This window comes from Hippopotamus amphibius, chromosome 2, assembly GCF_030028045.1.
Source record: "Hippopotamus amphibius kiboko isolate mHipAmp2 chromosome 2, mHipAmp2.hap2, whole genome shotgun sequence".
NCBI classification, from domain to species: Eukaryota; Metazoa; Chordata; class Mammalia; order Artiodactyla; family Hippopotamidae; genus Hippopotamus; species Hippopotamus amphibius.
The window spans coordinates 31,788,250-31,812,293 of NC_080187.1; the positions used below are offsets into that span (position 1 = coordinate 31,788,250).

The 24,044-nt window shown below is 43.6% G+C and overlaps 1 protein-coding gene across 1 annotated transcript in view; it reads left to right on the top strand.

The window, feature by feature from the left end:
- The window catches only part of GRIN3A (glutamate ionotropic receptor NMDA type subunit 3A), a 152,302-nt gene extending 138,161 nt beyond the window's left edge, over window positions 1-14,141 (top strand). Inside the window, exons 7-9 of the mRNA XM_057722448.1 lie at window positions 6,812-6,976; window positions 8,616-8,692; window positions 13,440-14,141. Of these exons, the coding sequence (XP_057578431.1) occupies window positions 6,812-6,976; window positions 8,616-8,692; window positions 13,440-13,779 (582 nt within the window). The 3' untranslated portion in view covers window positions 13,780-14,141. The remainder of the gene's footprint in view (window positions 1-6,811; window positions 6,977-8,615; window positions 8,693-13,439) is intronic.
- Window positions 14,142-24,044: the final 9,903 nt, after the last annotated feature.

The following is a 24,044-nucleotide window of genomic DNA, read 5'->3' on the forward strand; positions in this document are numbered from 1 at the left end:
AGGGAAAGGATCCTAAGCAAATAAAATCAACACATTTCCAAGGCAAGCCAGATGAAATTACTGCATTCTACCTCCAATTTTTCACTTTATTAACTGTTAATATACTTTTCCTTCCAGTTCCCACATTAGGTCCCCAGACTGATGAACACTGGCATTAGGAAGTCAAGATGGCAAGTTTTCCAAGTTCTCTGAGACTCTTTCTCATCTATCAATTGAGAATATCCATCTCTATCTTTCTCCATCACAGAATTATTCAAAAAATCTCCTAAGATATATGAAAGTGTTTGGGGCGGAGGGGGAGGCAGAAATACATATCAATTTATATTATACTGAAAAAAAAGAAAAGATTCTAGGTTTCATATGCTTTCATTCAAAAAAATACTTATTAAAAACCTAGTAGGTGCCAGGCACTGTTCTAGGCAATTGGGGTTTCTAGAACAGTGGACAAAATGCCTGGTTTCTTGGAGCTTATATTCTACTTGAAGAGGGAACTAGGCAGTAAACAAACGTGTTATGTCAGGAGCAAAATAAAACAAGGTAAGGGGGATAGTGTGAGTCCAGGAGAGATGGGGAGGGCAGGACTTGCCTTTTTAACCACAGTGGTTAGAGTAGATTTCACTGATAAGTGACATTTGAGCAGAGACCTAAAGAATAAAAGGAAAGGAGCAGTGCTGATTCCTGGTGTAAGAATTTACAAGCAGAGAGATCAGAAAATGAAGACCCTGAAGCAGGAATTGCTGGATAGATTTAAGGAAGAGTGAGGAAGCCCAAGTGGCTGAGGCAGAGTAAACAAGTGAGAGGAGATTATGAATCGAGACGTTTGGGACTAAGTCACATAAGGTCCTGTGGGCCATTTTAAGGACGCTGACATGAGGCCAAAAACCATTGTTGGGCACTGAGCACAGCAGTGACATATTTTGAGAGTCATTCTGGCTGCCTTGCAGAAGACAGACTGAAGGGGTCAGAGAACCAATTAGGAGGCTATTTCCATAGTCTAGGTGAGAGATGAAGGTGACTCAGACCAGGGTGGTTGGTGGAGGTGGTGGGAGGTCATCAGATTCTGGACATACTTTGCAGATAGGGTCCACTATATTTGCAGACACGCTAAGGATGGGATGCTGGAGAAAGGGAGGAGTCTAAGGTATTTGGCCTGAGAAATTGCAAGGGTGGAGATTTGTTAAGATGGGAACAACTGTGAAGAGCAGGTTTCAGAAGGAAAAATAGGAGTTTATTCTGGTGTGTCAAGGTTGAGATTCTATTAGATATCCAAGTAGAAAGACTGAGTCAGGAGTTAGGAAAGATACACATTTGGAAGTCATTGGTAAATAGATGATATTTAAAGCCATGAGTTTGGACAAGAAAGTAAATGTAGTTAAAGAACTGAAGCTATGCTAATGTTTACAGTCGAAAAGATGGGGAGGAACCAGCAGATAAGACTGATGTAGAACAAAGAAAGAGGTTTCCCCCCAAACAGTGAGGAAAGTATATCAAAGAGGGTAAAATAAAGGTTTCCAAGCTGATACATGAATAAGTTGAAGATTGACTATTGGATTTGGCAATGTGGAGGTCATTGTTGGCTTTGACAGGATATTAAGCCAGGGACTAAAAGCCTGGTTGGAGTGGGTCCAAAAGAGAATGGGAGAAGAGGAATTGAAAGCAATGAGTACTCTTTAGAGGACCCTCAGACTCTTTAGAGGACCAGAGAAATTGGAGGCTAGGGAGGCTTAGATGATAGGATTTAACCAGTAACATCTGAAGCAAATGATGACTGAAATACTTTAACTGCATTTCTTGCTGAAGTTTTCAGAACCTAGTCAGTTATCCAATCAGCTGTCATATGTTTCAAGGGTCCATATCTGAGCAAGATGCTAAGGAGAGTTTAGCAGCAACAAAATTGGTGGTTTTGGCCTCTACGTGTCACTGGAAGCACTGGTGATCTAGACAGAGACCACTCAGAACCTTCGATAGTACAGGCATCACCTTTTATCTGAATCTAGTCTGTTCCTGAAAATATGTTGGCTGGTAAATTTCCAGATGGTAGGAGTCTTTTCCATTACCTTGTATAAGACAAACAATAAAGCATTGTCACCTGATCCAAAAAGCCCAACCAGTTTCCCTAAATATCACTAAAACATTTTTAGACACTTATTAGTGCTTAATATCTAATGCATAGTACATGGATTGTTATGTATGACAACCCACCAGTGACTTCTGCATAATGTGAGGCATTTATTTTTTTTAATTTTATTTATTTATTTATTATTTTTGGGGGGGTACACCAAGTTCAATCATCTGTTTTTATACACATATCCCCGTATTCCCTCCCTCCCTTGACTCCCCCCCCACCCTCCCTCGAGTCCCCCCCACCCTCCCCGTCCCAGTCCTCTAAGGCATCTTCCATCCTCGAGTTGAACTCCCTTTGTTATACAACAACTTCCCACTGGTTATCTATTTTACAATTGGTAGTATATATATGTCTGTACTAAATGTGAGGCATTTAAAACACCAATGCTTTAATGGTTAATCAGTGGGTATTCCTGTGTGCATAATGCAGAGTAGGCTTTCTCTGCACAGTACAGGGGATACACATTAATGTAAATGAATAATAAAATAAAATGTTAAAGAAATACAAGTATAAATAACATTTCGCAAAATAAAACAAGCAAGGTGATTTTTTGAGTGGTTACTTATTGATTAAAGAGTTAACTGAGTGAGATTGGGTGGGCTAGAGTGAGCCTGTGAGGGACTAAGTGAAGCCATAAAGGCCGGAGATTTGCCCAAGGCTAAATCCTGGGACCGTCTTCTCTCCTTGGCCCTTGAGACTCCAAAAGTGTGTGTCTGTGAGCTATCAAATGAAGCTGCAGATGAAGCAATGGGATGAAGAAAATAAAAAACTCATGTCTGTAATGTTCATTGCAGCTCTATTTACAATAGCCAGAACATGGAAACAACCTAAATGCCCATCAACAGATGAATGGGTAAAGAAGATGTGGCACATATATACAATGGAATATCACTCAGCCATAAAAAGGAATGAAATGGAGCTATATGTAATGAGGTGGATAGACCTAGAGTCTGTCACACAGAGTGAAGTAAGCCAGAAAGAGAAAAACAAATACTGTATGCTAACTCATATATATGGAATCTAAAAAAAAAAAAAAAAATGGTACTGATGAACCCAGTTGACAGGGCAAAAATAAGGATGCAGATGCAGAGAATGGACTGGAGGACACGGGGTTGGGGTGGTGGGGGTGGGGGGGGCAAGGGGAAGCTGGGACGAAGTGAGAGAGTAGCATAGACATATATATACTACCAACTGTAAAATAGAGAGCTAGTGGGAAATTGCTGTATAACAAAGGGAGATCAACTCGATGATGGGTGATGCCTCAGAGGGCCGGGACAGGAAGGGTGGGAGGGAGTCGTGGGAGGGAGGGGATATGGGGATATATGTATAAATACAGCTGATTCACTTTGGTGTACCTCAAAAGCTGGTACAAGAGTGTAAAGCAATTACATTTCAATAAAGAGCTTAAAAAAAAAACCAAAGAAACTCAGATCTGTTTGCATTTCTTGCTTTCATTTATACAGCTCCTGACAACATGAGACCGGGCTGTGATTGCATTTCTGAATGTGATGTTTCTACTCATGTCACTTGCAACTACAATCATTATTTTGTCTGCATCACTTAAGTTTATTTTAAAGATTGACATTGAATATTCATTGCTCCTCTTCTTCTTCTTCCTCTGACCAATGACAAATGTCAAGTTGAGCAGGTTCTACTCCATCAGACAAAAAGTTTTCACTTGATAATGTGGGGCCGATGCATATATCTAATGCATAGCACATCGAAGCAGTGTGGTCCTAGGGCAAGGACCGCTGAATTACAACTGCAGCGGTACATCTTATCACTCAGACCCAGACACAGTATAAGCATTTTCATTGGTGCCCAAAGGCAGGTTATAGTGGATTTTCAATTCAGATGGTAAGTTTTGAACAAAATTTTTTGCAGGTTGTAACAGATAGTAAGAGATCAGGTGGCAAGGAATACCTGTGAATGGTGTTCGCTTGAAGGCAGTGTGGGCTTTGGCATCAGGCAATCCTGGATTCGTAGCCTGGCTTCCCCATTTATCAGCTTGTATGATCTTGGGTATGGTAGTTAATGAGCCTCAGTTTCCTCAGATGTGAAATGGGGTTAATAATACTTAACTTACAATGTTATTAGAAGATCATAATATACATATATGGTGCCTGGCACACACATGTCCAATTTAAAAAAAACAGCAACTACTTCTATTAGTCTATTAGCATGTGGGTGTGAACAACAGAAATTTAAAGAAAGAAACGTATAAAATAAACTGAATACAGCCTCTTTGTTACTGGGGTAATAAGAGGAACATGACACTATTGTTATGCACAAAAAAACAGAAGGAACACCACGCTTTTAGAAGCAGGTTGATTCACTGTAAGCTACATTTTTCTTCTTCCTCATGGCAGTACCTTATAAGAAAGCAGCACCAGTCTGTTTAGTGTTTTGCTGAGTGTTTGATGCTGTTAGTGTTAGAGTCCAAAACGAATTCCTCCAGTTTTTTCTTCATCCTGCTTCATTCAGCAGCAGTAACTCATTGAATCCTTCTGTAATAGCCGTATCGTATACACATTACAACAGGCCCAGGCCAAGGGCTATTTTCAGACACATTTGTTTATACTTTGTGGAAGTTAGATTGGTCACCACTTGTACAGAGATGTCCCAGGAAAAGCCCTGGATCCTGAGTCGCCTTCAGGGCCCGATACACCTCTCACTTTTCCTAGACCAGCCTTTCCTGTTCTCTAAAGCTGGGCTTCCCGCTTCATTCTCAAATGTCTGCTAGTTTTCCTGCCTGTGTCCCAGTCTCTGAGACCTGGTGCATGCTCTATGCCCCTGCTCACCTCTAGTCTTTCCTTCTTCAGGGAGCCTAGCTCCCATCTTTGGTCCAGAGCCATTGCCAGAAGTAGTGTCATGAAGGAAAAGAGATTCCATGACCCAGGCTGCCCCAAAGCGTGAAATCTGCAAGCTCTGCCTCTGGGCCTGGGCCCCCAGGTAGACTTCCTGGCATACCCCGGTGGTCTAGCCATGCCTGAGCCATCCTGACTGGCTGCTTCTCCAGGACTGGGGAGAATGAAAGAAAGGAAAACCCCTTCAAGAGGATGGGAGGATCACTCATGCCAGTCAAATGAGGTGGTTAAGAGTGTAGGCTCTGGAGCCAGACTACCTGGGTGTGAACCCCAGCTCTGATCTTTACTAGTTGTGTGACCTTGGATGAGTCACTTAACTCTTTTCTTCCTAAATTTCCTCACCTGTAAAATGGAGATAGTAACAGTACCTCCCTTATATGTCGTTAGGAAAATTAAGCAAGTTGCTGCATTGATAAAGTGCTCAGAACAGTGCCTTCCATGTGTTAAATGCTAAATAATTATCAGTGATGACCAAAAGCCTCCAGCAAAGGAGTGACACCCAGGCTCCTTAGCATTGGCTTGTGTGATCTTGGGTAAGGTGCTTAATCTAGGCTTGCCTGGCACGGGGCTGCTTCTCCCTCAGGACACAGGCCTTCTGCACCCCACCCCTGAACACAGCTCTCTGTCTCCCAAGCCCCCAGGTCACTGTGCTGGAAGTTCATGTCTTTGTTACATTCTTTGTTTCTGCTGCCCTTAGCTTAGCGTGCTGATTTCCCACAGAGCCTCCACATTTTACCATCCTTACTTTGTCTTATCTTATGAGCCAGCTTCTCTGCAAGACGCAGGAGGGCGGATCAATGTATCATGGGGTATAAATGTTTGCTGCCTTCCTAGACTCGAGCTGATTGAAGGCAGGAACATAACCCTCCTATCTCCACCCCCTGGTACTTGGGACAGCACCTGGCCCACAGTAGTCATTTAAGGTGTCAATTGTCTTTCTTTTGCAGGACTGACTGGTCATCAATGTTGGTGACTGAATGCTATCTATTTCATAGAGACTTCGTGTAAATCATCTAGCAAAGTGCCTGTCACAGGTGTTAAGGTTATTGTATTTTTGGCTGTTGCTGCTCTTAAGTTGTAGAGTGGAAAGAGCCTAGGCTTTGGATGTTGACTTTAGGCCAGCCTTGTCACTTAAAGCTGCAGGGACTTCAGTTTCCTCAACTATAAATTGTAGTTGTAATACCTATCTCAGTGCAAAAAATAAAATAAAAAACAAACTAAAAGTAAGCCATGAACAAGGAGGTCCCTAGTCTTTCTCCTCTGTGGCTATCTAATTTTGTGACCTGGCTCAATTTCCTTCACTTCTCTGGTCCCAAGTTCCTCATCTTTAAAATGAGGACATTAATCTAGATGATCTCCATGTTCCCTGTCAGATCTAAGTGTCAAAATGATTGAACTCACCATCTTTTCCCCTTAAATCTACTCATTCTCTGTCCCTGAGAGAGTTATTTTCTTGATAACTTTTCAGTGCTCTAATATATTACATTGTTTCAACTTTCAGTCTCTCTAGCGCTATCTCTCAGTGTCACTCTTGAGACAGTAGGGTGGTCCGGACGCAGGGCCTCTGCACGACTCCGGGAGCTGCTCATACAATAGGACTTCATGTGAGTTGCACCCCCGGAGTTGTGCCCTACGGCAGCCCTCAGTCCTGGCTGGATTCCCTTCACAGTGTCGTATAGTGGCGTCTGTGGAACACGCAGAGGAATGGTCTCCAGCTTTCCTTGGGTCCAGCAAAAAAGAATCTGTGTCTAAGAGTGAACAAGTGTGGGACCAGGTGGAGCACCACATTCATGGTCTTTCCTTTCCTGTTCTGCCACAGACTTTGCAAATGGGCATCAAACACTTCTCTGGACTCTTCGTGCTGCTGTGCATCGGGTTTGGTCTGTCCATCTTGACTACCATCGGTGAGCACGTAGTGTACAGGCTGCTGCTCCCACGCATCAGGAACAAATCCAGGCTGCAATACTGGCTCCACACCAGTCAGGTGAGTGCCGCAGGCGTCACCTTTATTTATTGGCTGCATTAGGTCTTCGTTGCTGCATGGGCTTTCTCTAGCTGTGGCGAGTAGGGGGCTACTCTCCGTTGTGGTGCATGGGCTTCTCATTGTGGTGGCTTCTCTTGTTGGGGAGCACAGGCTCTAGGCGTGTGGGCTTCAATAGTTGTGGCACATGGGATCAGTAGTTGTGGCACGCAGGCTTAGTTGGGATCTTCCCAGACCAAGGCTTGAACTCCTGTCCCTTGCATTGGCAGGCAGAGTCTTAACCACTGCGCCACAAGGGAAGTCCCTCCTCCAATATTCTTAAACGTCAGAATCCCCAGTAATGGGAGAATCCAGAGCCCCAAGTCAGACTGACAAATGACAGGTTGCCAAGAGAACCAGGGTGGTGTAGACACTTTCAGAGTACAAGACAGAGTTCCCTCCATCCCATTTTTTCACTTCCCCTTAAATTAAGCTATCCCATAATGCCCATTCCTTTCATATAACCCTCCACTGTCACTCACAAGGGAAGCAATAGCATTGGTTTTAACCTGGCTTCTCTTAGTGACAATCTGAAGAGATTGTGTGAAAGATTTGTTTCCTATAGACTGTTTTCTTGCCAAAATTGAAACCCATTAAATGAACTTGAAGTCCCTGTTTCCCTTTAGATGAACCCACCAGCCCCTGTTCTCTCTGCATTTTTAATGGTCCAGACCTTTGAAATCCAATGGTGCCAAGGCCAAGCTCATAGGATTGAAGCTCCCTCGTGTAATCCAGACACCTACTCATTCACTTACAGGGAGAACTGAAACTGTCAGGCAGGCCACCATTCAAGTTCACTCCTTCACACATCTCGCCCTGATGCAAAATGTACTCAGAAGGCTTCAGACTGAAGAAGGGGCTCTAGCAAAGGCAGCAGTTCCTCCAAGTGCAGTGAAGGGCAAGGCCGGAGGAGCCATCCTGACCTCTCAGACAGGCTCCCTCCTGCCTCCCAGCACACCATCGCAGCCTCCCAGCACACCATCGCAGCCTCCCAGCAGTGAGGCCGGCAGTTCTGTCACCTTTGCCTCCTGCATCTGCTATGCTGACTTTCTGCTTTGTTAATACAGTACTTTTTTTTCTAGGTGGGTCACTATCATTGGTTCAGTTACATGTGAACCCTGTTGTTCCTACTTTCATCCTAGGACCTGTTTGGTCTTCTAAGGAGGACTCTGCAGACAACTGATCCTCTCCATTGTATGTTAGCATGATTAGTTTAATTCTCAGGAGTTCTTACCTTCTTTGTTTTGACTGCTAAGAAGTCAGACTTAAGTTTCTGACTCACCTTTGGCAATTGTACCAGGGCCTTTGCCACGTATTAGTTATGATAACTCTTCTTTATATCACATACCTTTTTACAACTCAGGGTATTTCTAAGCTTCCTATCAAATTACTTTTTTTCCCTCCAGGTAGAATAATAACATATAATTAGAATTCTTTTTCTCTTGAGATTTGGGACTGAATATTGATCTTTTTTCCAGCATCACTGGTAATTTGTTTAAAGAGGCCTAGGTTTGTAGAGAAGAAATTAAATCTCAGGGGGTACTTTGTCCCCTGGTTGTGTGTTTCTAACGATCTCTATGTGTGAATCTGTTCTTTCCACCAGAGGTTACATAGAGCACTAAACACATCATTTGCAGAGGAAAAGCAGCAGCGTTTCAAGACTAAACGGGTGGAAAAGAGGTAAGAAGAGGGCAGTTCCAGGTGTCCTTTATGTTTGTTAGAAGTTTAGAGATAAAACTGAGACTCCATATTCAAAGGGGAAATTATGTATAATAATTTAAATCAAATCACGACCAAGTTGTTGATAAACACCATCAGTAAAAATACATGGTCTCAAATAGAAATAGAACAGACAAAATAACAAACATATCTGTACGTAGATGGGCACTGAAATGCAATAGAGGCAATATATGTTGTGGTTAAAGTGCCGGTGTGATCTCTACAGTCGAGCATCTGGATCCAAATCCTGACTCCAATTCTTATAATATGTGTGGCCTTGGGCAAGTCATTTATTTAACCTCTCTCTGCCCCAATTTCCTCATTTGTGAAAATGAGATAGAGTACCTACTTTCTAGAGATGCTATAAAAATTAAATGAGGTAATGCACCTAAAGCCCCGAAAACAAAGCTATTTTAGCTACTATTATTGTGTTCAAAACACAAGTTTAAGACAATTCATAAGTACCGCAGGCAATTAATTTCATGCAGTGTTGCCCTTTTGGCATGTTTCCATTCCCCACTCCTTTCCAGCACTCCTAGGAATATTTGAAATGTGCAACAGACGTGTTCTGCTTAATCCATTTCCTGCCACTACAGACTCCCCAGAAAAGAGCATCTCATTAATAGGAAGTAACAAGCATTAAATGCAGAGTTGACATTTGAAAATGGAAACTTTGCACCTTCCCCACACCCAGCCTGTGAAAGACCGTTGCCTCATTCATGGTGGCTGAAGATGGCAGAAGTATTTGGGTCTGGTACCTGGCTGGCCTCTGTTTCATGCAGCCTCCTGGTTCTTATTTATGTCCAGAGGCCTCGGTTGACGGCATTACCTCCAAGCAACTCTGTCATCTGTGGCAGATCCTCAGCTCCAAGCTTGGCTTTCTGGATAATTCTAAAGTTTGACACTCACTTATTCACAATAGAGGACAAGGAAAAGGGGTGGAAAACATGATTCCTTTTCATTGTTTGTACCTCCTTGGCGACCGCTGCAGTCCCCTTCTCTGCAATTTGCATTGAGCTCCTCATTTGTATTTCTTAAAGCCTCTCTTTCCAGGCAGTGAGCACACAGCCCTCGCCCTCACAGCCTGTGGTATTCCTGTATCACGTTGCGGCCCCGTCAGTAACAAGCTGCACACTAATCAGGTCACAGCTGTTCTATGTCGTGTTACGTATATTTTTTCTATAATTATTTTCTACATAAATTTGTAACCAGAGAGGAACACAAGAAGACACAGCAGCAAAGACACCATCTCACAATAGCAAAACATTTGGTTTCCAGCCGTAATAGAAGCGGGAAGCTGCCAGTGATCCTGTTTCCAACTGAGATATGACTCCTATTCACATCTCTCTCGCCTAAATTCAGGATCAAATGTGTCTTTCACTCCACGTATCCATTTTTCTTGGCAGAGTCCCTTCTGAAATCCTTTAGTTTGAGAAGGAGCTAAGGCAACACGCACTCATGGCTCATTGGGCCCACATTTCCTGTGCCACCTCTCTATAGCCCAGCACCCACCTGTAACCTTTCACATGCAGTGAGTGTTTGAGGGCTTGCAGCTGTCACATCTCTTCTGAACAGTCTAGTGGAGTACTGAACCTCAATGTTACAAAATTGTCCTGTGAAAGCTTTAGTGTTAAACTCAGTTAGCTCATGGATCGCCCTACACTCAATGGCTGAGGAAAGCTTACAAACCACAACTGAAACACTGTAGAGGCCGACAATATAACACATTCATTTCTTCCAATTAGACGCCATATCTGACATTCAGCATCTATCACGTTGCATTCATAGGTGGCTCAGAGCCGCATGTCAATCACCAGAGTACTTGTGATGCTAGCATCTAGAGCTTGTCATGGAATCCAGCTTTTGCTTATTCTGCTATATGATGTTCCCAGATATATGGACAAAGCTCTGAAGAAAACCAGATTGGCTATTTCTATTTGCCTGATTTCTGAGGTTGCCTGGACATTCCAGGAAAACATGCTGATGCCTAACTCCCAGGTTTTCCCTGCTATGAATCATTCCATGATCCTAGAGTTAGGTCTGTTGGCTCAAAAACTCTCTCTGCCTCTTTTTCTTTTCTCGTTTTGGAAGAATATTTATGCAAATGCCTTTATCTGCTACAACCTGACATCCCTCCTCTATGTTCTGTATTTATTGAGTGAATAAAATAATAGATAAATGAATTACTAATATATGGGTTTGAGGAAAGGCCCGGAGAAATTGGGGCCATGGTATGAATAAATGTTGCCCCTTTTTTATTTAAAGCAGAGGGAAAAGGTAGATATTACAAAAGACTATATGTGTATATATATATATATATACATATATATATATAGTCCTCAGTTTACTCAACATGTGATTTCATGTAAATTTTGGTCTGTCCTTCACTCCACTAGGTTTCCAGTACACCCCCTCTTTTCTCTTTCCTCTCACCTTAAGATATACAAGAATTGTAAACTATATATATACAAATAACACATACTACAAACAAGATTCTTTTGAAATTATTCAGACTCAATAGGAAAAGATTTGAAGGAAGAATTAAAGGGAACTGTAAGTCTAGAAGGAAAATTATAACCGCACCTTTGAACCAGTGTAAAGACAATGGAGCTGTAAGTGGGCTCATTAGAACTTTACCCAGCCCAGGACACAGGAAAGCTGGGCTATGGTGCCCCCTGCTCATTTGTATGAGACTTAAACCATGAAAAATGTTAAAGAACTGCAGAGCGGTTTGGAATGCACTTGGATGTTTTAATGGCTCGGGGCACGTATCAATCAGTTTTTGCTGTGTGAGAAATTAACTCAATTCATAATGTTTTAAACAACAGCAAGTTGCTTATGAATCTGTGGGTCAGCTGTGCAGTCTGCTGACCTGGGCCAAATCTGGGCTGATCGTGGCCACATTTGTTCCTGTGTCTGCAGCCAGCCTGGGGGAAAGAGGGAGAAGCAGAGGGCTCGCAGGTCTAGGATGGCCTCAGCTGGTCAATCAGGCAGACTGGGGACTCTCTCCAATGGTCTGTTATCACCCAGCAGACTAGTCTGGACTGGCTCCACTGCAGCAGCAGGGTCCTGAGAGGCAGTGGAAGTGTGCGAGGCTTGGAACCACCACCTGCCACTTCGGCCACTTTCTATTGGCCAGAACAAGTCATGAGACCAGGCCAAATTCAGCCAGGTGGAAAGCAGACTTTCCCTTTGATTCCCCCTAGATAAGGATGAGCTGCGAAGTCACGTGGCAGAGAGATATGGGTGAAAGGAAGAACAAAGCATTATGACTACTCTCGCAATCTTCCACAGGGCAAAATGAAACACAGTGGTTGAGAATCCGCCTGCCAATGGAGGGGACATGGGTTCAATCCCTGGTCCAGGAGGATCCCACATGCCAAGGAGCATGTGACCCCATGTGCAATAACTACTAAGCCTGCGCTTTAGAACCCGCAAGCCACAACTGCTGAAGTCCCCATGCATAGAGCCTGTGCTGCACAATAAGAGTAGCCACCACAATGAGAAGCCTACGCACCGAAACGAACAGTAGCCCCCGCTCACCACAACTAGAGAAAGCCCACACAGAGCAACAAAGATCCAATGCAGCCAATAAATAAATAAATAAATAAATTTATTAAACACACATACACACAAACACACACTTATCTCTCCCTTGTCCCCTCCCCCTGCAGGTCCTCCCCTTCTCCTCCTTAGTAAGAGTCCAGGAATAAAGTCTTGATTCAGTTACATGGATGAGAACAAAGACACAGGAACCTAATGGAGTGTGTCTATTTTGTTTTGCCCTGTGGTAGATTGCAAAAGTGGTCATAATCCTCCTCCTCCTTCTCCTTCAACAAGGTAGAGGAAATCCACAGCCATGTGCTTAGGGCTCTAATCTGTTCTTGTAGCAAGAAACTCTTCTCATTGCATCTGATTGTCAAAGTGTATTTCAGAAATCAGACCCCCTCCCCCTGTGCCTGGCCAGCAGTAGCTCTTTTGCTGTCTACAGCCATCTCAAGGATGGTGGTAGGTGGCTTGACACGAGCCTGAAGGAGGATTGCAGATCTATTTCTATTTGACTTTCATTATTCCAGCAAGAACTTGTGGCTTTCTTGGATATTTTTTTCTTTTAAGCTTCAACCTCAGCTGTCATTCTCAACTCACAAAGTCATCCCTATAATGGGACGCTTTTTGCTGAAACCTGCAGCTTGTATTCTTTTATTCTCCTCAAAATCAAGTAGTAAACATAAGGGTTGTCCTGCGGGACTAAGGATAAGTCATATTAGAGTATCTACCAGCAGGACCATGCTTAAAGTCCAACAGCTGAATAAACAGAATCTCACTTCTACCAAAGCATCATCTTTATAGCCATAGACTGTTTCAAGGCGGTGTGGCTTTCTGAGTCTCACTGGCAGGAAGAGAATAGAAAAGCATCTCAGGTTCTTCATAACAGAATGTGCCATACGCTGGTCCATCAGCCCTCCAGGTGACACACCCATCCCAGTTTCAGGGCGGCATGAGACTTGATGAGACATTGAACTTCAGCTGAAAAGAATTGCTTTGGCTCCTTTTGTCCGTCTGACACTCCAGCAGGCAGTCTGTCCATGGCTTCGTGACTCCATCTCTATCTGTGTACCCAGTTCCATATTATTCACAAGGAAGTGGCTAAAAGATGGGGAGAGTTTCAGAGTAGAAGGTCAATCTGAAGTGTTTCTTGGTTTCCTAGGTCCAATGTGGGACCCTGTCAGCTCACTGTGTGGAATACGTCCAATCTGAGTCATGACAATCGACGAAAATACATCTTCAGTGATGAGGGAGGACAAAACCAGCTGGGCCTCCGGACCCACCAGGACATCCCTCTCCCGCCAAGGAGAAGAGAGCTCCCTGCCTCGCTCACCACCAATGGGAAAGCGGACTCCCTAAACGGGGCTCGGAACTCAGTGATGCAAGAGCTCTCAGAGCTGGAGAAGCAGATTCAGGTGATCCGGCAGGAGCTGCAGCTGGCTGTGAGCAGGAAAATGGAGCTGGAAGAGTATCAAAGGACAAATCGGACTTGTGAGCCCTGAGTGGCCATGCTGCTCCCCTTTCTCTGTTCCTGGCCTTCCTCTGAGCCCTTGAGACACTTTGTAATGCTCTTTTGTAACTACTGACAAAGGTGGGGGGAAGCTAAGGTCTGGGTCTTCTTAGAGGTCAAGTCTGCTCTCCCTAGCCTGCAGAGCAGCAGCCAGTCTTCTCAAGCTCAATTCTAGGTCTCCAGGGTAGGAGTCCTTTCCAGAGCAGGAATCTTACATTAGTCAGGAGTAAACACCATGTGAGGGATCTGTGGATAACCAGACAATCCCAGCTCCTGTTAACCTTTTCACCAGGTGCCACAGTAATATTTCTGGGTTTTAGCCCTTCCTCTGCACTATCAACAGCAAGAGATAAAGTTGCTACTCATACCTGTGTCTTGCTGGGTTGTTGGTTTTAATCTTAGTACAGAGCAGGATTATTCAGGGTTGTAACTTTTGCTACAACTCCCCAGTCTAGATTTGTTCCTACAGTCGGCATGGGGTGCCAGGGAAGAGCTAGAGAAACTTAGGACAGCGAGGTGGGTACTTAGAAAAATTAGCTGAACTCACCCATATCACAGCTGGCCGAGGATTGATTGGATCAGGCAAGAGCCGTGTTTTTGAAAGGGTCCTGGATCTCTGACATCATCCTGACTAACATTTAGTAGGAACATGTTTAGATGCCACTATGAAAGGGGACAGGGATGTAGTGATCCCTGTGAGTGGGAAGAAGATGGGCAGAAGAGGCGTTAAAAATGCATACCATACTTTTTGAACCAAAAAAAGAAAAAAAGAGAGAGAGAAAAGCAATTTGGCTAAGGGATGAATAGGACTATACTTCTAATCTAACTAAGCATCTCCACTATAGTGTGTGCCTTTTATAAAGGAAAAAGAGAGAGAGAAGCAAGGCAAGGATGTGGCCTTAGGATGAAACTGGAATATTCCTGCTAATTGCCTGCACAGGACATGTGAGCTGGCACTGTGGGATAAGGGAAGATGTTCTGCAAGCCATATACTAGGCTATTTCCAGATCAGCAGTCATCTACATCTTAGCTGTAGAATTCCCAGAAGTGAACCTCAAGCCTGTGAACATCATAAGCTCAAACATTCAGTAATGTGCTCTGTGCTTTTCATGTCTGTGTGGATCATAACCAAGTCAGTCTTGCAGCCTCACATCCCCTCAATCTGTGAGAATCTGTGAACAGGCATTGGTCCCTCTGATTCTCTCCCAAACCCCATCTAAGGTCCCCAAGAGATTGATATGAGTAAGCTGTTTCCCCTCTGCCTAGGCATCCCTTCCCCAGTGTGCAAAGGCTTGGACATGCAGAAAGGGAAAGGAATACAGGAACTATAGAACTTCAGTTCTCAATCACCTAGGAACTCATTAAGATGCTGACTGCCAGAGCTCTTCTCCCAAAGGATGGGGTGGGAAAGCGGGTGAATGTGGGCTCAGAAACCTGTTACCAACACCCCCGGGTGACTGACACTTTGTCTAAAATTTGCTCTTCAGGAAATACTGTTCTAGAAGTTTGGCTGCTCCAGGCATGGGGAGAATTGAGAAGAGCCTTTTTGAGGGTTTCTCAAAAGGCTTCAGCACACACTTGCTGATTCACTGTTGGCATAGCCACTCCCACCCCAGGGCACCGTGTAGAACTAGACCTCCTTGTCTATCAATTCCGTGCTTTATCTTCTCAGTTGTTTATCATCTCTGCTCAACCCCAATCAATCTGAAAGCCTACAATGAGTTCTCAGCGCTGTGCCAAGCACCGTGCTCTGTAAGCTGCAGATCACTGGGAAGGCTTCTCAACCACAAAACTTCTTCCCCTACTTTTGGATGCAGTCCCTGCATTTCCACCAAGAGCTGCCCAGTCCTCCAGGGAAAGATAACGCTTGAAGCTGCAATTAGATAACACTTTAGCAATTAGTTACTTGTCTGAGAAAACCCTGGGGTGGATATAGGCTTAGAGATTCTGATGAGGAAGGGGGGAGGGTTCTAAAGTTAGACTTCATCAGCCTCACAGATGAAACAGTTCAACGGTGCGGGAACAGTGACCCAGGAAACAGAAAGGACAACGCTGCTTTGAAATGCCCATCCTCCCGAGTTCTCACCCCAGACACAAAAGTAGGTTTGCAATTGCTTTTGGAAGATTATGCCCCTTAGCGATCCCCACCCATCTGCAACAGCTAAGTACGCTCTGCAGACTGCCATCATGCTTTGCACCCCCACCTCTGCGCAGCCTGGAAGGCTGAAGTACAGATGTACCTCAACTCATGTGACAGCCATGCTCCTAATGTTGTACGTGGACATTTTTATAACTCAGCTCATATTCTGACGGTATTTGAGAAGCTGGCTATTTAAAGGAACCCAGAGGTGAATTCTTTTGTAAAGAATCCTTTTGTAATGTAATCAATTATCCCTTAATGTATCTGTTTTGTAAGTTTGAATTTTTGTATATCAGGTTTACCTTAAGCTTCTATACTGAGGCATTCTGAGCAGTGGTGATAACATGCCAGACCACCCTGTCTATCCACAAAGTAGACGACCAGGGCATGGCTCCTCAAATATCTTCTGAGGAACTACGTGGCCAAAACTGCGGCCAGGATGCGACCAGAAGCAGCAGGAGCTGAAAGCAGGCGTACTGCATCAGCATTGCTTGAAATGCCTCCATGTTCTGGACAAAGAAAAACAAAGCATAATCACTTGTGGTGAAATGAAGCAGTCTTCATGTTAAGTAGCAATGGTTATTTTTATCGGTAGTAATTGAACAGTGTTTTGCAATTTGTGAAACAGTGTGTTGTGTTTTGTAAAAAGATTTCATGAAATGGTAGGTCCTTTGAAAACCTTCCTTTCTGTTCTGCTTCACTTCTGTTCTTTCAGCTCCCCTCAGGCTCAAGAAACACAAAGATCAGAAGTCTTCAGGTGGAGGGTGGTTTTCTGGTAAAGAAGAAATAGATAAGGGGTGCTACCTTGCCTCCTACTGTGGGATCCTCTTTTATGAGATCAGGAAGGCCTCCATTTTTTTCCAAGCTCTGATGCTGGGAAACCAGGAACACATGACAAGTCCATTGTCACACACCCCTGTTTTCCAAGGGGGAATTCCTGGCACAGGAAGCATATAATAAAGTAGGACTGGCGAGTTGGGACAGACAGGGCTACTGGTTGACATAAATAATGCAAATAAGGGCCCCAGAGTGTGGATGCCCAAGGTGGAGCAGGGGGATCCCTCCAACAACTGAAGACGAGTTGGAAGAATGACTGGGACAGACAAGTGAGGCAGCCACAGGGACCCAATCAGTGGGGGACTTTAATGTGTCTGGAGGAGACTCCATCACCCGTGGATCTTGCTGTTGCACAAACCTTATACAGGAGCTGCGGCTTCCGTGCCAACCAGATAAGTGGTGAGCGGAGCAGCTGCCCAGCAGGACAGAGCGATGTCATCTCAGTGCTGGTGCTGGGTCTGTTAGAGCCTTGGAGCTAGTGAGCACTTCCTCAGTGTGGATAAAGACTGAAGGGGAAAGAAACTACTTCAGAGCCTCTCTTCCTGCCAACTCATATTTTTGATAGGCAAACTAGAAAATCCATCCAGTCCTCAGAAGGAAGTGCTGTCTAGTCATCAAAACCACTTCACTTTGCAGTGTTTAGTTATTCCTTTCTTCACTCACCCACGCCCATCTAATTCAGGACTCCCTTATTCTTTAAGTTTGGTTGCTAATCGTTTCAGAATCGTTTTATGAAAATAATGTACCTATAAGTAATTTCTTAAGGTTTGTAAAGAGTGTTTGCATTGTGTCTTCACTTTAATGTGTTTGCAATCGCTCCGCTCCAGGAAGAACTGAAATGCTGTCTTGTGAGCATGACGTGAACAGGCTGTTCTGCTCCAGCCACTTTTCTTGTACAACCACATGGATGGACTAGATGTCCTCAGGTCTTTTCCATCTTCAGTTTCTATGACTGTGGAATAAATGTTCAGATAGAAACTTCACTTCCAGATGTACCGCTGGCATTGTCTTTGGGGACTCAGATGTTGCCATGGTACCAGCCCCTTCCTAACAGGAGACTGAGGGATGCTGTGACTGAGGCTTGTTTCTTTGGTGTAGTCCAAAGTGACACAAAACATGCTGAGCAAACTCAGAGCCCTGGCATCATGCAGTTAAACTGAAATAGCTTCGTCTGAGAGAGACATTCTAGGAAAAGCCACACTATTAAGAAATCTCTAAAAAACTCTGCCCCGACCACCCTCATTTAGTAATTCAACAAACATTTGTTAAAGAACTTGCGTTTATGTGCCAAGTGCTGGAGGCAAAATCATGAATAAGATGGGCACGGTCTTTAAGCTCAGGGACCTTCTCATCTGTCCTTTCCACAATCTGTAAACTGATAATACTATACATAATAGCTGATACTTATTGAGCACCTATTTTAGAAACTGTGATCTGATTTAATCTTCATTAAAATCCCATGAGATTGGCACTCAAGACCCAGTCTAGAGCAGATAAACTAGACCTCTAGTTGATAGATGAAAAGATCAAGGGTCAGGGAATTACGTGAGTTGCCCACAGCCCCACAGCTAATAAGAGTAGTGGCAGAGACTCATATGCAAGCGTGCAATTCCAGAACAACCATACTATGTTGTCAGAATACTGGTTACTTCCTTACAGCTTCCTCTTCTTCCTCTAACCCACCTGCCCCCCACCTCCCAGTCTCTCTGCCTTACTGCCTCACATGCATCAGCCTGGCCCCCAGCTCCACAGAAAGCTGATATGGTGACTGCACCTGCCATGGTCCACTAAACTCAACACTGCAGCCCTTGAGCCTCACAGAAAGTGTTTCAGGCATCTCATTTTGCTTCCTAGCCCAACCAAGAACTGGTGCAAATACAGTTGCAAATCTTTCAGCAGTCCTGCAGTCTCAGGCATTTTGCAATAAGCTGCTGACAAACTTGCTATCATGAATCTGCTAGCTGGATGGATGCATTCTTCCCACACAATCTTTTGGCATACATCCAAATCAAATTTTATAAAAATATAGACCCACTGTAACCTAGTTCAACCACCAACTTACCCAAGTCTGTTTGGCATCATTCAGTCATTCATTTTTTGGATGCTTATTCTGAGCCAGGCATTGGGCTGGCTGCTTGAGATAGAAAGATACAAAGCAGATTCTGATCCCATGGAGCTCAGTCTAGTGGGGAGACACAAACTGGGAAAACAATGTGGCCTGAACTTCTTATAAAGAAGTGCACATCGGGTACTATGGGAGCAAAGAAGACACTTTTCCTGTGTGTGTGTGTGTGTGTGTGTGTGTGTGTGTGTGTGTGTAGTGTGCAGTGGAGAAATGAGTGGAGGGTAATAGGCATCCCGGGTTAAAAATATGCACAGCATTTCTGGAGTTGCGAAACTACGGCAATCAAAGTACTTAGGAACATCAGATAGTTCAAATGACAGAAATGACAGAAACATAAAGCATAAATAGTTCAAATGATATCAAATGACAGAAACATAAAGCACAAGGTGGGCAGCAGGCTATCAGATCTGGAAAGAGAAAAGCAGAGGCAAGATCACTATGCTAAATTGGATTTGTATTCCAAAGACTATAAGAACCATTAAAGGATTTTAAGCTGAAAGGGGATTTGTGAGAAGATCAGGATCCTTACCACTAGGTGGAACTGGCTGTCATTCACATGCATTTAGTTTGTTTGTAGGGCAGTGAGCAAATGAAATTAACTTTTTGATGTTCTGGAATGAGTTGGCCGTGACATTCAACTGGGACAGATGGACTTAGAGACAGACAGACACAGATAAACACACATGGTCTAGATTCCAAAGAAAATGTCAGTCTTATTTTCCCTAGAATTATAAAGAAAATGTAGAAGAAAGAAAAATTGACCTCTCAGTTTCTTTGTTCGCAAAATGCTGTTTTAAGCATTTACTAGGTGCCACGCACTGTGCTAAATGTTTTGTATATATTGTCTCATTTCATCCTCAAAACAACCCTATAAAGTAGTTATTATTTTATAGATGAAGAATCTGAAACAGAAAGAGCAGAAGTGACTTGCAAAGCAGATGGGTCATACTCACCCAAGCCTGACTTTGTAAGAGGTATGTTAAGCATAGTGCCTGGAATTACAATAAGCACTCCACAAATGTATAAACGGGTTGGATGAGCAAGGATAAATCTAAGATCGTTTTGGTTCAATTCTACGCTAGAACAAAATGCTACGGGAACCCTCATTGAACAGGGGAATAAAATGTAGTCCTAATCTGGGGCGTGGCAAAGAGATCCTACTCAAATTAGAACTATCAAGGATAAATATACTAGGTTTATAGAAGTCTTCAGAAAGACTTCAAAAAGACACAAAGTATTTTCATTTATTATCTCCTTGATCACAAGCACTCTACTGATACAGGTTTCCACTTAAGGTAAAACAAAAAACAGTGGAAATGTGATTGTCACGTGATTCTGCTGCTAAACTGAGTGACCTTGGGGGCTGTTTCCTCATCTCTTAAATAAGGACATGGTTTAAGGTCCCCTTTCAGCTCTCACATCCTAGCTTTCAAATCATTACACTCCATAGATTTCAGTACCCTGAAATCCTCAGAGCATATCACTATTATATTAAAGTGAATATGCTATGGTTCCAATTTTGTCTACAATTTCCTTCCAAAAAAAAAGGCTAATCTACAATAAGAGAAGCTATCATGGGTTGCCTCCAACAGAGGTATTAGTTTTGGAATTCATTATAATTCCTTTTGTTATCACCACAAATGAAATTTAAAATGCAGTCATATATTTTAGGATAATCCAAATTTGAAGAGTTACTTCAATATATGAGGGAAGGTTGTTTCCACTGAGCGGATGGAAAAAAAGGAATGTTTGAATTCACACACTGGTCCAATAAAACAGACTTCTGTAGATTTGTTAGCAGAAGCATGGAGCTGAATTAACTTAACCATGCAAACCTTTTCTGAGTGCTGTGTTCCAGGCCTGCTGCTAGATACTTCAGGTTCCATTGTTAAAACATTGTCCTTTCCATGTCCTAATTTTAGTAACTGTGAAGTAGGCTATAAATAAGACCTTAATATCTAATGTTTGAAGGAGACCAAACTTGGGCAGAAATCCCCAGAAGGTAAAGCTCAATGTTTCCTTGGGGTGAGACAATTGCAGATCTAGGAAAATTTTAAGTTATTTCCATGCCAGGGGTTTCCTATTGTGTAAACCCAATCCAATATATACACAACCCACCAATTTTCTATTTACTCTCAGTGTAGCTATCTTATGTCAGTCAGGCAGATCTTGTGACTAGTCAAAACTAGTCACAAGAACTAGTCAAAACTTTGCCACAATTTTGTAAATCAACTATACTTCAATGTAAAATAATTTTTTTTTTTTCTGCAGACCCACTGGTACTTAGGTTATCAATTAATGGTCTTCAGGGAATACCTTAAGGATCAAAATCTAAAGACATTCCACACCACAAACGACTCTAGAAATAGATGAGAGCAGCATATAACTTCCTTCTGAGCATCAACATCCCAGTAGGTCTAAAAGAAGATGGTGATCACTTGTTTATTGTCCTGAATCTTCCCATGAATCCCCATATGAAATCACTCACCACTCAAGTGGCATGCCCTTGAAGAACAAAGATGCCTGTAGACCTGGACAGAGAATAAGAACAAACCAAGGAATCCCAGTGGAGATACATGAAAGAATGCAATCGCTGGCAAAACAGCCAAATACCTTTGAAAAAGATCCTTAGGGTAAGTAAGAAGGTAACAGACAAGCCATGAAGTGAAGACATATGCCTTAGAGCACATCAACCCTGACTTTGGTCCAAATTGCCAAGATAATTTCCAAGGCAACAACTAAAGAAAAAAGAATGAGACCATCTCTACAAGACCTGAAATGTTTAAAAAAAAAAAGAGTGAGAGAAAGAGTAGTACTTCTACAATTTCTTTGAAATTGGCATTTAGAGGCATTGCTTTAAAGAAATCATCTTTTAAAAAATCTCTTATGGATCTAGAGCAGTGATTCTTAACTTTTTTGGTATTTGTTAAGTTTCAAAATTCCTTTAAGAAAATTTGATCCTTTAAGGATCCTTTAAAGATCCTTTAAGGATCTGAAAAAAGCTATGAATACTGTACACACAACACAAACAAAATTTGATATACAATGCATGGTTATTCCTGAAGCCCATTCATTGATTTCTTTTCTAATGAGAAGCTAGAATGCCCCAAATCACCACTGCTTTTGGTCGTTATCTGAAAATGACTTTAAGAGCTCCTCCTCCTTTAAACGTTGCAGTGCCCACTGTGGGGTGTGAGCCCTTCACTCATAAAGAAGTTCTGGATTTATTTTGGAATCAATATCACATGTTGAATATCTGTCAAATGAATGATTGGCCTGAATATTCTTCCGAGAAGAAGTGTTCCATTATTAGCTGTATGAGTATTGTAAATTGTACCAAGAACGTGTATATTAAAGTGTGGGGAGGAAAAAGATGGCAGTAAGGTAGAAGGACATGCAGTGCATCTCCCTCCACAAATGCATCAGGAATACATCAAAAGATGCAATAATTCCCACAAAAAACCTGCTGAACACTAGCAGAAGACCTTGGACATCAGAAAGGATTGCAAAGATCCCAACATAACTGGGTAGAACAGAGAGGGAAAAAAAAAAGGAGAAAGAGGAGAAGAAAGGAAAGGGATGGGTCCTACACCCTGGGGCAGGGGGAGCTGAAACAGAGGAGAGATTGCTGAATTCAGGGAAACCCCCGCTTCAATGGGGATTTGATTGGGTCAGAAGGGAGGCATTTGGGACGGTCCAAAGAGGGTGAAGAGGCCGATCTGTGGCAGACGTGAAAGAGTGAGAAACACACAGAGGGTCCGCACCACGGCTCTGTGTGTCCTCGACTGAGATGTGAGTTCACAGCAGTACAGGGGGCCTGGGAGCTGGAACACGGGAACCAGAGAACTGGTTCAGGGTGAGAAACATTGTTGGCTGTGGGGAGACAGACTGAGGGGACAGGAGAGAAGAAATCCACAACAGAGAATGCCTACTGCAGAAAGCTGGGTGGCCATAGTGGTGGCTCACTACTGCTGACTCACAAACGGGGAGCAGCCACTGTTGGAGCCTCTCTTTCAGTGACGAACAAAGGTAGGCCCCCTCTGGGCCTGGCTGTCGTGGTCAACAAGGGACAGAAAAAGCCCCTGGGGCCGGGGGGGTGGGGGTGGTGGCCTGGTGTGCCTGTGGCTGAGAGCCAGAAGTCCACAGAGAAGGACATCTCTGGAGACATTCTACTTATATCCGAGCCCACCAGCTTTCCTGTGCAATTGGCGCCACTGCTGCCTGGGCTCCCATGAGCCAAGCAGGGCACTACTGCTGACTCACACACAGGGGAAGGAGCCACTACTGTAGCCTCTCTCTCCCCACACACTGGCACCTACAGACAAACAATAAAGGAAGCTCTGCTGGATGCAGAGTAATACAAAAATCCCCCAAGGCTGCACATCAGGCGCCTACACCAGCCACCAGTAAAGAAACACACCAAGGCCAAACTTCCTATACCCACAGCCCCCAGCATCCCTGCATATTTGGCATCACCCCCAGGGCTCCTGCGATCCAAGCAGGGTGCTACTGTTGAGTCACACGCAAGGAGGGGGCACTATCAAAGCCTCTCTCCCCCCACACACCTGCATCTGCAGATGAACAATAAAGGAAACCCTCCCTGAGGCAGACCCAAAGAGCTCCAAGGCAGCCTCATGACCAGACTCTGGTGGTTAGACCATACACAGAAGCAGGGACAAAACCAAAGGTGAACACCAGGGACAGGGGGACTAAGGAAGAGGTTCTAAAATCTTTCCATCAGATACAAACGCTGCAGACTAAACCCCCATGATCAGCTAGGTAGACCTCTATGTCTTTGGAATATCCGAGTAGAAAATGAATGTTTGCACAAATGAAAAAGTCTAGCTTTGGCAGCTGTGGACTGTGGGAGCAAGCACACACAGGAATTGGGCCAGGTCAGAGCCTAAGTGGATCCCATAGGACCCACACAGGTCCAGAGTCCAACTCAGAGGCAGAAGAGGGCCTCTTGGGGAGGTGAAGGTGGCCTGAGGCTCAAGGCAGGTACAGGGACACTTACAACTGAGACCCTAAGGAAACAGAATTATTGTTATTAATTCTATTGATCTGATCCATTCTGTGGTCAGTTCTAGCTTTTTTTTTTTTTTTTTTTAATTACAATTGTAGTCCTAAGGGATCGTCACATTTTATAACGTAT